The 14,246-nt window shown below is 45.9% G+C and overlaps 2 protein-coding genes across 2 annotated transcripts; both read right to left on the reverse strand.

Moving 5' to 3' along the window:
- Positions 1-678: 678 nt before the first annotated feature.
- Positions 679-2,678, reverse strand: LOC119314907 (uncharacterized protein At4g28440-like). Its single transcript, XM_037589595.1, has 3 exons — positions 2,458-2,678; positions 2,028-2,233; positions 679-1,168 (listed from the first exon to the last, which is right to left on the reverse strand). Exons 2-3 carry the CDS (start codon positions 2,218-2,220, stop codon positions 978-980), a joined length of 384 nt encoding a protein of 127 aa, XP_037445492.1. The 5' UTR covers positions 2,221-2,233; positions 2,458-2,678; the 3' UTR covers positions 679-977.
- Positions 2,679-5,733: 3,055 nt separating this feature from the next.
- On the reverse strand, positions 5,734-12,642 carry LOC119314917. The gene is made up of 21 exons (XM_037589603.1): positions 12,344-12,642; positions 12,199-12,261; positions 11,194-11,537; positions 10,994-11,078; positions 10,834-10,911; positions 10,632-10,691; positions 10,444-10,548; positions 9,850-9,960; positions 9,082-9,123; positions 8,803-8,913; positions 8,543-8,730; positions 8,046-8,329; positions 7,839-7,960; positions 7,692-7,734; positions 7,504-7,595; positions 7,213-7,261; positions 6,933-7,003; positions 6,730-6,849; positions 6,332-6,420; positions 6,201-6,246; positions 5,734-6,037 (listed from the first exon to the last, which is right to left on the reverse strand). The coding sequence occupies exons 1-21, from the start codon at positions 12,476-12,478 to the stop codon at positions 5,990-5,992; spliced, it is 2,286 nt and encodes a 761-aa protein (XP_037445500.1). The 5' UTR covers positions 12,479-12,642; the 3' UTR covers positions 5,734-5,989.
- Between the last annotated feature and the right edge of the window lie 1,604 nt (positions 12,643-14,246).

The following is a 14,246-nucleotide window of genomic DNA, read 5'->3' on the forward strand; positions in this document are numbered from 1 at the left end:
ATCACTACCACTGTGATTTTTTTGGTGTACTGCACAAAACACCGTGGTACCGCCCACCGCGGCATTATGGCTCATCTTGTTGTCACTTTACATTATCCACATCCAACAAGATAAATCAAGATGATGATGGTGATGATGTGGGTGGCCCAATCACAAGCACAACACATTGCAATTATTACCAGCTAGCAAAGACAGCAGGACAGCACAACAATGCAACCACTGCAACAACAGACAGCCACCATTGCATGCTCCTCTCTTCTTTGACTGTCCCATAACTATCACAAGAACAAAGACCAGACCACAAACAACACAACATAGTGGTGTGGTGTCCTGAGGTGGCCCCTGCCTAGTGTCCACCCCACCCCCCACCCAGCAAAAAGGTGATTGTGCCAACTGCCTGCCTGCTGATCCATCACCTTAACAAGACATCAACATTGCACTACAAAATCATATCATTATCATCATCATCATGATCAGTTAGCACTCAACATTCAGGCAAGCAAAACATCACTTCACTCAGCTCATAGACATAGAGCGCTGCTACACGGACGACAGTTGCCAACCGAAAGATGCGCGGCATGTCATGTCGTACCATCCATGGGCAAGCCATCGTGCGCATGTCGTTCAGCAAAATGTCGTCCGTGAAGGACTTCCGTAGTAGATATATGTCACCAGTGCTTAACATAATCAGTTAATTGATATACCAGGTCTAACACAAAGGGGTATAGCAGGACTCACTCACAACAATCTGGATGCAACTCCTCACAAACATATATAGTATTACTAATGACAGTTAATCCAAAGGTAGCAGGACTAGCAAAACTTCCAGCAAATAAACAGTAAACAGAGAGAGGGGGAAGGGGGGGTGGAGAACAAGAGCCATGATTTTGGCCGGTTTATTGCTTTGTGCTCAGCCTAGCAGCTGCTGAGCCTCCTCTGCCTCCTCCTCCTCCTAGGCGAGGAGGAGCCCTCTTCAATCACTGCATCACGGTGATGAGCTCAAACTCGACCAAGGACACGTTGTTGTCCTCCTTCACCTTGAAGTCCGCGGGGCTCTCAGCAGCCTTGAGCGTCCCCCACTTGTCCACCGCCAGGCGCATCGACCCCTTGTACATGTCCACCCTCGCCTTCCTCGCCTCCACGACCGCCCCGGGCTTCATGATGTCCACTGGAGCAAGAAAACGCACGATAAATTCCAGTCAGGCCAGTTGATCAATATACTAGTAATCAAGTTAAGCCAGCAAGCAATGAGGGGTCATTGATAGGATGTTTGGACTGAAACATACATGCAGCAGAGAGTATCATGATTTCAACTTAAACATCATTCCACAAATGCCATGCAGTGATTATAGTGCGAGTTAGTTGAAGTGCCGGGCCTGTCGGAACTAGCAGAATTTCTTAACAAGATAGATTGGAAACCGGCTCAAGGTAAAGAAAAACAAATTTATTGCAATCCAGAGAGGCAGGTCACCACCGGAAACCGGCCCGGGTCCAGGAAGTTTTGCAAACCCAGAAAGTAAAACCATGATTACATCATCAAGCCAAGCGATGAATGCACGATATATTAATACAGGGGGTATGATCAGAAGTGGGCTAATTCTGGAAAGCCTGAGCAAGCTAAACCCTGATTACAAGGGGTCAAACGTTTGTCGACTGTGCAATTTAGCAGGCAAAAGAAGAAACAGGGTAATTAAGTTAAGAAGCCAGCAATGAGTGAACATGAGCAGCAGGCTATCTGGGCTGAAACATGTATGCAGCAGCAGCAGCAGCAGCAGAGCATCACGATTTCAAGATTAGCCAGTGTGTCATTATAGCACCGATGAGCGCCGATCCTGTGCCGTTAAATGCTCTGCCTGAACTAGTAGAATTTCTGACAGATAAGATGCCGATTATGTACTCGTATTATCAATCAATCAATCAGGCGAAAGAAGAAGCATGCCGTAGTAAATTTCTTCAAGTGAATCAATCGGGCGAAAGAAGAGGAAGAAGGAAAACGGAGGCGAGTGGACGGATCTGGGAGGGGCTACCTTGCTCGTTGCGTGCGGTGAATACGACGACGCCGGTGTCGTCGCCGACGATGCACTCGGCGATGCGCATGTTGCCGCCGGCCCGGCCGCCCTGCGGCCTGTGGAGCACGACGGGCTTGGCGCTGAGCACCCGGAGCTGCAGGTTGTGGCCGTAGGTGCCCGGCCGGAGCTCCTCCACCTTGTCGAACGTCATCGCCGCCCTTTGCCTGGACAGGACACAGCCGATGGACGGACGGGATCGTGGTCAGAGGGATCGGGTATGGAATTAGGGCGGTGGGGATCGGGATCTTGGAGAAAGAAAGAAAAGAAGGAAAGAAAGAAACAAGATCCGGTCCGGTCCGGTCCGGGGTGGCGGCGGATCCGATCCGATCTGAGCTCCGAGTCCCCTGGCAAAAGCTCAGATCTTCAAGGGGGCCGAGTGCGGGCGTACCTGGCTTGGTTGCTGACGGTGGAGCGAGCGAGCGCGTCTCCTCCCTTGCTCGCGCCGCTAGGATGTGAAGACGAGATCTCGGTGGTCTTGGTGGGATGAGAAGATGAGATCCGCCGGAGGAAGGAGGAGGAGGAGAGGTTGGTTCGCTGTGGTTTTGTCCGGGACGAAGACAGAGGAGGAAACCGGGAGGGACCCAAGTTGTGTTGTGATATGAATCCAAAACCACAACCCCTCTTTGTTTGCTTCTGCCGGCCCCCCTCTGGCCTTCCCCTCTCTTCTCTTCTCTGTGTGTGAGGGTGTGTCACCACTCGCCGCAACCAACAAAACTTGCTTCTACTCCGATCCGATGTGAAATTCACCCGCCGACAATCTCGAATTCTCCTCAAAATTCATTTTCGCCGTTGTTGAACATGCTCGATGATTCTGAGCGGCCGAGGAAATGAGGAGGAGTCGGGAGGTTGCTTGGAGAACTAGTGTCCGTCCAAGGAAGGCGGGGTGAAACGAACGTTGGTTTCCGATGGTCCATATGTTCACCGCCCGGAGCGCACACCACCGCTCGCCCGAATTTGGTAAGTGTCCCAGAATCCATCCTTTTTTAAGTTTAAAATCTTGTTATTCCCTTGGTGCATTGGGATCGCATCGCCTTAGTCCTGCTAGTTTGGGCATGTGGAATGCCAAAAATTGGGGTTACACGCCAGGGTTTGGAATAGGACCTCAACTTTGCGCTTTTCTGTTTACTGCTAACGACTCGGTACTTATGGATGTGGAATTGATGTGTTGCATGCACACTGCGCGGATCCGCATGGCCCGTATTTCTGTGTTCAGTTACTTCGTGGGGGATTTTTTGTGGGGTCTGGTAGAAACATGTCATATTTCGCGGGAAAGGGTATTTGGTTCGGTCATTCTGACAAGATGGCATGGTCACCATCAAGTGCCGATAATCTAATAGAGGAAATATGTTATGAGAAACAGGCAATGATGAAGGTGTGTGATTGTATTCCTGCTCTACAAGTCAACACCGATGGACTTAGAGAGATAAACGGAAAGGATACTATCATGGTGTTACTTGCTGCAAAGATGAAATACTTGAGCCTGATCTAGTGGACAAATGTTATAGCATTGCAACATTTTGCAAGGCATATGAGCATACCATCTTACCCTACAAAGATGAGAGAGATTAGGAAAAGATGAATGGTCCACTAGTTAAACCCCCACCCAAAAAGCATGGCAAAAAGGAAAGACATCAGAAGAACAAAAAGGAAGTTGCATGTTTGTGACAATTAGTTGTTCACATTAAGGAGAAGATGGTTATAACAAAGATGGACTTCCGATTAAAGAGGCTCGACTTTCCCCTATGTTGCACGAGAGGACAACTTCAAGAGCCATACATGTTGATTCATCAAATGATGAAAGTGGCAGCTAATGAGCATCAGGACATTTCATCTAATGATGTTTCTAAGGAAGAAGAGGAGCCAATTATCACTTAGGTTTGCCCCTAATTATATGCACAAACTAACAGTGGCAGACCATCATTTACACATGGAAAAAAGAACTGAGAACAATGGCCACAACATCAACTACTAATCGGAAGTGTTGATAAGATACAACAATTCTTTCCACAAGATCAACTAATTGTCATTAACGTGTGACACTTATAAGGTACTGTTGATAACTAACACCACTTATGAGAGACAAAACCCACAAGCACAAACAACACCAATACAAAGATCATTAGGATCCATCACGTCTTGATAACTAGAGATGTTTGCCATCTTGTGATTAATCCGCATCATTTCCAGTTTCAAAGTGTCAACTCTATGTAAAATGGCACTGCTCATGTTGCCAACTTCTTCGACGCTCATGTTGCCCCCTTCTTCAATTATCCTTCCATGGCCAAATCCTTAGATTGTTCTTCAAAATAAAATGTATGCAATGGCTTAATCCATTGCACGCGATCAGTTTTGAGAGATCGTGGGCTAAAACTGGTTGGGGTCGAGCGAGTTATGGACTTGTGTGTGATGATAACAACACGTCACATACGACTTCAGTAGTTACTCCGTGTACGATACAATTCACACGATTACTAGAAAGCAATTGTATGTGATGTTTGAAGTTTCACAAACATCTATTTTGCAGAGAACGTCTGTACAGATCACGCCACCTCATGTGTTTTTGTAGCCCAAATCGCAAATAGTCAACTCTTCGAAAACGTGTGTGATTGACGTTGGTATAAATATATGCTCATAATAGGTAGTTTTACTAAAAAAATGAGACATCAAGTAGGTAAATAAGATAGAAATTCATCAATAATACTCCACAATCCAGTTCATTACATAATATATATTATCACACACATATACGTGTGATGATAATTGTTGTACTACAAATATATTAAATTCAAAGACAAGTAATAAATTAACTAAAAATCAATAGTCCCTCATGAGGGCCCTTTCCCTGCGTCTGGCCACAGACTCCCTGGTGCGCACCGGCTTCCCAGCGCGGAGGGAGCTGACCTCCTCCTCCGCCTCACACTCCACAACATGTGCATCGGCGGCTTCCCGGCGGGCGTAGGCCTCCGCCCTGGCCATTGTAGACAGCGCGTAGGTCAGCTCTTCGTTGATGGCCTTCTCGACGCGATCCGCCCACCTCCATGCAGCAAGGAGGCGCGAAGCGCCTCTGGCCCTCTTGGCATTGAAGCAGCCGCCTTCATCAACCTCCTGCGCATGCCAACGCGCCTCCCGCCAGAGCTCCATCTCCTCCACCTTCCTGGCGGCCTTAGCCGCCTCTTCCTCCTCGCACTTCTTCTCGTCCGCCTTCATGGCCGCCACACGCCTGGCTTTTTCAGCCAGCAGCAACATCTTCCACAGAGCGAGGTCAAACTGACTCCAAAACCACTCCTCGGTGGGAGGGTCAGGCGCGACCAAGTCCGGTGGCGCATAGGGATCCTCCTCGTCGCTGCTTGGCGCAAGGTCATCATTGCGGAGCAGCATCTTCTCCTTGGCACGTGGGCTCACCGGCAGCGCCATTGGCGATGATGCAAAGATAGAGGGGGAGAGATCGAGAGGGCGAACGAGAGAGAATGCACAGATGAGAATACAGTGGGACGAGCCATGCAGTATTTATACATACAACATCCCTAAGGGGGGAACTGTTGGCCGTACACAGTTTATAGGTTGCTAACAAAATTCAGTAGCCATCCGTTAAAGATCTGCCAAAAGAAAAGATAAAATTCATCCATGCCTATGTTTGTTCCTTCCTTTACACACAAGGACAAAGTGACAGATGATAAATAGATACAATACACATAATAAACTGCAACAATATAAATATAATACACCATTCACACGAATGAGAACCCAGATATATATCTAGTTGGCCACCTACTAACCACATACCTGGTCCTCCTTCATTCTCCTCCTTTCTACAACCAAGAATAAGAATCGCGCTACGACTACGACCGCGTCCAAATGAATGAATAGCTACAGTGAAGGAAAGAAAGCAGCACGAGCCGTCTACCCGACTCCGCCCTACCCTACTTGAAGAAGATGCCCTTCTTCCTCCCTTTGCTCTTCTCGACGGCCTGCACACAAACAGAACGCGTCAACATCTTCATTTCAGTTCCATCACATGTCACACACACAAAAAAAAAAGCACATGCCAGCATTAACTTCAAGTGTGCCTCGACTCGGTGTGGCAATCACAAATCGAAGCGCGTTCAAGAGGCAAAACAAAAATGCCCGCACCTTCATTCTGAAGAGCCGCAGTATGAGCACAATGCTGTCCCGTGACCTGCAGAATGCATCTCCCTCATCAGTTGAACATTAACACAAATGTAAGAGATATAAGATAGCGGTGGCTTGGTTTTAAAACCCACGGGGAGTTTTCTCCAGGCTTGAGGTTGTATTCGGCGCCATCCGCAGACTGGATCGAGAACTCGGTTGGATGTCCAAACGGGATATTGATCTGCAAATAGATGTAGTACAAGATTAGTTGTCAAGTCTGCATACTGAAAAGGCAGCGCAGCCAAAAATTAATTATTATCATTAGACATGTATAAAATCACACCACTGCCAAATTTGACCGGTCTCTTTCATTAAATTTCGGGAGACCTACTAAATGTATAAAATCACACCACTACCAAAGATTCTGGTACTCATATCTTAAAAGATTTTATCACAGAAAAAATACCGGGCTTTCTTGTCACTGGGCAGAGTAAAATCAGAAGCTAGAACAGAGTAATTTCAAGGGAATGATTTTTTTTTGGAGCCATACCGCCGTAGCTTGCTGGAATTTCTCTGTGATAACAACGCCCCGCTGTCCATTACACTTGATGCTGTAGCCTTCCCTCTTTATTGCCAATACCGCAGGTTCCCACATATCTATGAATCTAACCTGCAGAATTTAAATTTTCAATGGTCATATGACATGAAGAAATAGGTGCGGCAAGGATGCTTTGGGCAAGAAAGGGGGCATACAGGTAGTAGAACTTCATACGACACATGTCCAGCGGAAAGAACTTTCTTGATGAGCTCCTTCATTTCAGGATCTGCACAGATAATGATTCTGTACTCAGCAATATGGTTCTTGTAATATTCTCTGTTGTTGTGCTTAACAACAACCAGCACAGAACTAGAATTATTTTAGGAATTCTCGGGGGGGATACTGAGCTCAGATACTTCACAAATTAGATCATGACAAGCATGCACAAGTTTATGCTATCTACCAAAAATACAAATATTTTCTCAGCAAACTCACCACAAGTAATTTTTTTCTGCTCGTTAGCGTAAACCTTCACGATCTCCCCCTGCCAAAAAAGAAAAGAAAAGAAATGCTTCAGATATAATTAAAGATTACGAGTGCCATACTGAAAGCTCCGATGGCCCACACTTTCATAGTTTCCAAACAAACAACTATGTCCGGGTGCCTCGCTAATTTATTAATGGATACCGAGACAAATCATAATCAAGGGCATAGAATCTGCTCTGTGAACAGAACTAGACCAAGCTATTGGTTCCCCACTTATGAATATCAGATGAGAGGGTTTACCTTTCTTTTCCGGTCATCTAGAGGCTGGACCTCTATGGCTAGTAAGGAGTCCACATCATCAGCAGTAACTAAATATGTGGGCTGCTTTGCACCTACACCAGGCAATGGTAATGTTTGCTTCCCTTTTGTTATAGTACAGCAAAAGAATGCAACAAAAGCCTCCTAGCAGCAGGCGAAAACACAATTACCTTCTATGTAATTTACTGATCCATCTTCTAAATGGCGTACCCACTGCATGCACAATGTTTTTTTTGCAAACATTTAAATTGTAGCGACTAACAACAAGCTCAAAAGGACGGGAATTTGATAGAGTATCAGAACATGTTGAACCGCACCTCAAAATTACAGCTTGTGGTCCCGTTGATGGAATACCCACTTGCTTGAAGTTCTTTTCCAGGAAAAGCTTCCCCTGTGATTCTTAGCCCATCTATGGCTGGCAGTGGGTCATCCTCTGCAACTGCATATTCATGAAAATTGATGTTTACCATCAGAACTGAAGAAATAAGGAGAATGAAATTGCATAAATCAAAATTATCCAGCACCTTCAGAGAAAGAAGTACTAGGCTCCTCGAGGACAGTAGGAAGATAAGGGTAAGGCAAGTTTCCATCATCGGGGCCAGATGCCGAGCTAGGTGCGCCTTCAGAACCCCACTCGGCAGGAGGTTCTTGTGAAGCTTGGGTTTCGGCTCCCTCGAGATTTTCTGATACATCACTCCTAACAAGGTCTGTAAATGATGGGTTTTGATCCTCGGATTCAAGGTTAAATCGTACAGCACGAGGATCACGCTCAGTCCCTTGCGCAGAAACATCCTTGGTAGTTTGGTTGCTGCTTAAACAAGAGAAGACAGAGCCAGTAAGACAACCAACTTTGCCATGCTCTGTAGTTGAAAATACTCCTACAAACTAACAAAAGGTAATCATAAAAGATAGATAGATCAGCAAAAGGGGAGCATGAATTACAGATGATACAGATAGAGAGGGCTATAAAAAACTAGGGAGGTTGTCATGCTGAGCTCTTAATAGAACGGTAAGTAATAACCTGCTTGGAGGAGAGGTCCTTCCAGCATTGCCATGCTCTGTATTTGTTGCAGCAGCCTCGGCTGGGGCGACCTGTCGGTTGTCATTTGCCAGTAAATCCCAATCCCGTCTAGCTCGAACGGGAGAAGAAATTGGAGATTGTACATGGGAATATGGTTGCTGGGGCACAATGTCAAGGCTGGGTTGGCTCTGGAAATGTGGGAAGTTAGAAGAATATCCACCCATCCAAAGAGTAAAGGACAAAGCAGTGTGGAGTCGTACAGAAGCCACCAATGCATTTCCAGGAGGAGGTGACTGCGCAGGACCACTTGTATTATTTGAAGATTCGGCACGCCAAGGCGTAATCTGGTACTGTGATTCCTTCAGTTTCTCCTGCACCATCCAAGTTTGCACACAAGACAACTTCAAAGTTCCGTGAGGGAAAATTGTCACTAAAGCTCTGAAGCATAACAAGACCACTACTGGCCAGGACGTAGGTCCATATAAGCTACTGTCTCAACTCTCAAGAGTAAACTCCAACCAAAGCTCATTGTGACTCACCTCAGAAATAATGAGTTTCTCTTGCAAATGCGTAAACAAAACCTACAAAAAAATACAGTCTTAATAAAAAGTTATGTAATACAGGCCCAGGTTCAACAAAGCAAGGAGCAAAAGGAGCCATATATGGTGGCAATAAACAAAAGAAAATGTTAAGTAAAGTTAGCCTTATACTCCCTCCGGTCTCCGGACCGGTTTACAGGGCCAGGGAAAAATATCGTGTAGACCGATATATGAGGCCAGCAAAGTAAATCCCTTCCCTGTCTGGCCGTCCCGCATTTACCCTTGTAGACACACGCGCACAAGAGCGAAGTCCGAGGCGGAAAGAATTCACAGCCAATGGATGGCATGCATGTCCGAGACGGAACGTCATTAAGGAGCTTAAATTGATGTGGTGCGCTCTGCCTTGGTTACCAGAGACTTTTTAGCTGGCCCTCTAAACCGGCCTGGAGAAAGTATTCCATTAAGAGGTTTGGTTGGAGCAGCTGTCCTTTTTTTTCTTAAGCCAAGCATAAACCTCTTAAGTTAGAAATTATAGGTGTTTGTTGTCTGTTAAATAATCTGTATAGTCTACATCACATCACATCACATCACATAGAAACCCTATTGAGAAGATAGTTAGCTCTCTCTTAGTACACCTAAATTCCATAACTAATTTCCTGATCCACGGCTCCACGTTGTACAAGCTTATTTGGTGAAACTTGGAATTTAATCAAGTCCAAAATAAGCATAATGTCAGCACACATATGGAAACTGAAAAGGGGTACATACCTTGAGATTGCCAACAATTGATTGAGCGTCATGAACAGAAGGCTGCAGATTATATTCCGACAGAATAGGCAATAAAGAAGATACGAAAGTTGCTCTCTCTTGATGTGCTGCCTACGGATTACAAAAGGTACATGTCAGCATTACATCACCAAACCGGACAAAAAGAACAATTGAAGAAGACAAGGGGACTCATAACACCATATAAAATAAGCTTCTAATAGAAATGGTAATAGAGTAAGAGAATAATGCCTCAGTTCTCCCATTCTGGTGGTTCCAGTACTACTGGCCAGTTTTATAATAATTTATTAGACTACGTCCTGGCCATAGGTTCCAGTATTACTTTGTATATACACAGAGATCATAAAAAATCACCTACACTTGTTTGAATGCTTTGTGGAGCAGAGATGAAATTAAGTTTTATAAACGCTTCATTTCACGCAAGAAAACTAGCTATACTAGAAACAAATGCCTCCAAATGGTTCCCGAACGTACAGTAAGGTTGAATCAAGCACATCAGTGCAACATCAGTTCAGTATTGAAATGTTAACTGCCTCTCTGAATTTTAACAGAAAGTATAACAGCGAAGAAAGTTACCTGCAACGCGTATGTGAGACGGATGTTCTCTTCAATGATGTCTTGTCTATAGGATAAAGCTTTTGATGCAGCATCAACCAAATCTTGTTGCTGCTGATCAAATGCCTGGAAAGAAATGTGTTATAGGATTATTGGTCTTGTGTATACCAAGGTGGTATTTTTAACCTGATAAGATGGAAGATACTTACCATTCGCATATATGCAATGCGCTTTTCCAGAACATGCTTCTCATTAAGTATTTTGGCTTCCTACCAAGAAACACAAGACGCCGGACCAAAGACGGTCCGGTTAGATTTTGTGGATGCATACCGAAAGGAGAAAACAGAGGACGCGGAAGGGGGTAAAAGAAAAGGTAATGTAATACTATTTTGTATGCAGTATGCATGATACCTTCACTGAGTAGTCAGCAAGATGCCTTCTTAGATGTGCAATCTCTTCTTCATGTTCTTTAACCTTAACAAGAAGATCCTGTGCGAGTAAACATCTTTGTGAGGAACATGAGATCCCGTATGCGCGCCACGCCAGTACAGAGCAAGCGAACTGTACATACCTGCTTCCAGATGATGTTTGAGCTCATCTCCATGCCTTGCCCAGCTAAACTGAGCCTGGAATCATACTCTCCTTCCTTGCGGTTCCTGGAATGAAATGCTCTTTATTTTCTGTATCACAGCTCTTCAGGCAAAAGACGCATAGAGTGATGGGAAGGAAAAAAAAAACTAAGCCGCTCTGGTTAACATGCAATGGAGGTACCTAGTGGGTGAGAGGGATCGAGACGACGGGGTGGAGAAATGAGATCGCACGCCAGCCTCAGCAGAGATGTGCTCCCCCGACGGCTTTCTGGACACTCGGCCGGGCTGGTCGCTGTCCAGGTACTTTTGTTTCATGACGGCGTCGTGCAGCGTCTGCTCCCCGCGTTCGGCAGCCCCATTCTGGTGACCAGGCAGAGCGCCTTGAGAGCTCAGCGGCGAAGAAGAGGTACCGAGCAATCTTTGGTCCTCCGCTGTCTTATCCCCTGCCGAGTTTCTGTAGGGCTCGACAGCCCGGTCCTGGTCAAGAAGACCACCTGAAGAGGTTTGGTTTGTGGTCTCTGACCTCTGGCGGCAGATAAAAGTAACATAATTACTATTTCTATATCTGAACATGATAAGAACATATAGTAACATGTAGACGCGGTTGCTTGGCATGGATGTGGTAGCTTAATCATGTGTTTTCTCGTTTTGATGTGGAAACAAAGGAGGAAAATCATGAGGTGTGTTAACTGACAAGGTGGCAACAGTGAGTGAAACTTGCACGCGATGTATGTATGAAACAAGTGCAAGACAACATACAAAATTACTAGTATTTCTGTATCTATGGTAGCAGATAATAAAAGTAACATTACTACTGGTAGGAGTATCTCCATGTGAAGATGGTTGGAAGAAAATGTAGTAGTAATAGGCAGGTAGGCACAGGCAGTTGCCTGATATGGACTCATTTGGATGTGCATACAAAAGGAGGAAACCCATGGATATGAGCAGAGTTAAATGAGTCATGAGTGACTGTCAGGGTGGCAAAATGCAGACAGAGTGAGGTCTGCACTGGATGCACTATCAACCAAGTGCAAGACATTATATAATATGATATATAATACGCAGAGTAATGCCAGGAGCACGATAGATTGGGTGGGAGCGAGAAGCATGGATATATTCGATGGATTTGATTTGGGGAAACAATGAAAGCCAACCGGGTGAGGGATGGATGGATGGATGGGCTTACGATTCTGTCAAGCTCTCTGGTCTTGCGCATCAGCTCCTCCTTGAGGCGGGCGTTCTCCTCGAGCTGCGGTGGCGTGGGAGGAAGAGAGTGAGTGAGTGATAATGACCGGGCTAATGGAGGGGGGAGGGTCGAGAGGGAGAGAGACCTGGTGTCGGATGGTGGCCTCGGCGTCCTCGACTGCGCGCATCACCTGGAAGAGGTTGCTGGTGCCGGCGGCGGCGTCGTCGGAGTCCTGGTCCGCGGCGGCCAGCCTCCCGGCCAGCTCGTCGGCGTCGGCCATTCCTCCGGCGATGGCGATGCGGGTGGGTACGGGGGCGGGATGGGAGCGCGGCGTGGGAGGCGGAACCCTAGGAAGGGGGCCGCGCAGGTGGAGAGTGGGGAAGGGGATGGATTCGCTCTCTCTGTCCAGAGGTGGTGGTGGTGGTGGTGGCCGCTGCGACGGGATGCGAAATGAGAGAGAAGAATGACACACACCCACACCGCATACTTTTCTTTTTCTCTTCTCTTCTCTTCCTCCCGTTATTAATTTGATCTCATCTGATCCGATCCAACAAAGATCTACACCATTGGAGTATATTCCACGACTCCTTTTCAAACATTTACCCAAACTATCATTATTTTATTTTTATTTTTATTATTATACGATTAAAATTCCGGATGTTTGCAAGCAGTACCGGCGTTCAAGACATATCCACCTTCGTCTCCCACACCACCAACGCACCAAAGCATCTCTTCAAGAACGTGTCGTCCGATGCCTCTTCACCCTCGCATTCCTCTCCCTCGCCCTTCGGGTTAGGGATGCCTATCAAACACCGAACTCCCGTCTCCCTGCACCACGCTCGTCGATTCGAAAGCCTCCTAAAGACCTCCAACTCTTGCCTTCCTCTCCAGCGCCCGTGCGGTCGGACAATGTGAGATCGTCATGGACCCTTCGCTTCACGGCGGGCGACATGGAGGAGGTGACAAACCTAAGCAACGGGAAGTTTGGCGTGCAAGCTCCTCGCCGTCCTACCCTTCCACCATGTTTATGTCTACCCTTCGCTAGGAATGTTTCTGTCTACACATGGAGGGATTGCTTCCTAAGGAAGCAAGCTGCATTAGAAGGAAATCTCATTATGATAGGCTGATTAGTTTCCTTAAAATCAGGACCAATTTCACATGACCGTTATTCGGTTTTCCTAAAATGTTGGGATCGGTTTCCTTGTATCACGTGCAACGGTATTCTTGTGAGGCCCAAATTGAAGAATCACATAATAAACATGGAAAGGAACGAGTCAATTCTTATATATACGTGATTGCTTAACTCTCCGACAGATACTCTGAATTGCATAGAGGAGGCTACACCCTACGCAACTAGCTACATAAAACATATTTCGTCCTTCTTAGGGTCTTTGGTATAATCTAGACTATGAGCTTATTGTTGGGATATCATCCTCGCGTGGGTTGTGAGCTGATGACAATTTAAGGCGTGTAGGCGACCTAAACATATGGCAAATCCCATTAACATTAAATTTATGACACACTCATTTTGACTCTTGTGAGTGAGGAAATGGGGTGTCTAGCCCTCCATCCAACAAACATCAACACTAGTATGAAAATCAGGTTAGCCTCCATTGTAGAGGAAGAAGAAGAAGAAGAAGACAAAACGAGGAAAGAAAGATAAAGAGAGGGAGATTGAATGAAGAGCTTCCAAGCAAGCAAAGGGTGATCCTCATCAAGATTGTGAAGTTCAAATCCACTATCTTGTCCCGTGCCCTTCGGTGAGATTGTTCTAGTCCCTAGCTCTTGAATCCCAAATATTATTGTTGTCATCCAAGGTCGAGAGATCTTGAAGTATGAGAGCCTCTAGGGCCATGAACAGAAGAACTTGTAGTATCCCACATTTGATTATAGTGAAAGAAGATTTGGGTGGCTCGGCCGGCTTTTTTCCCTAACTCAGGGGGTTGCACGTAAAACTATTGGTATTCATTTATGTTGATTATCTATTACTTTTGGGCACCGAACATCTGTGAGATGAATATTTAAGGTGAAGTGCCCTTGGGGGTGCC

The sequence above is a fragment of the Triticum dicoccoides genome, chromosome 1B (genome assembly GCF_002162155.2).
Source record: "Triticum dicoccoides isolate Atlit2015 ecotype Zavitan chromosome 1B, WEW_v2.0, whole genome shotgun sequence".
Lineage (NCBI taxonomy): Eukaryota > Viridiplantae > Streptophyta > Magnoliopsida > Poales > Poaceae > Triticum > Triticum dicoccoides.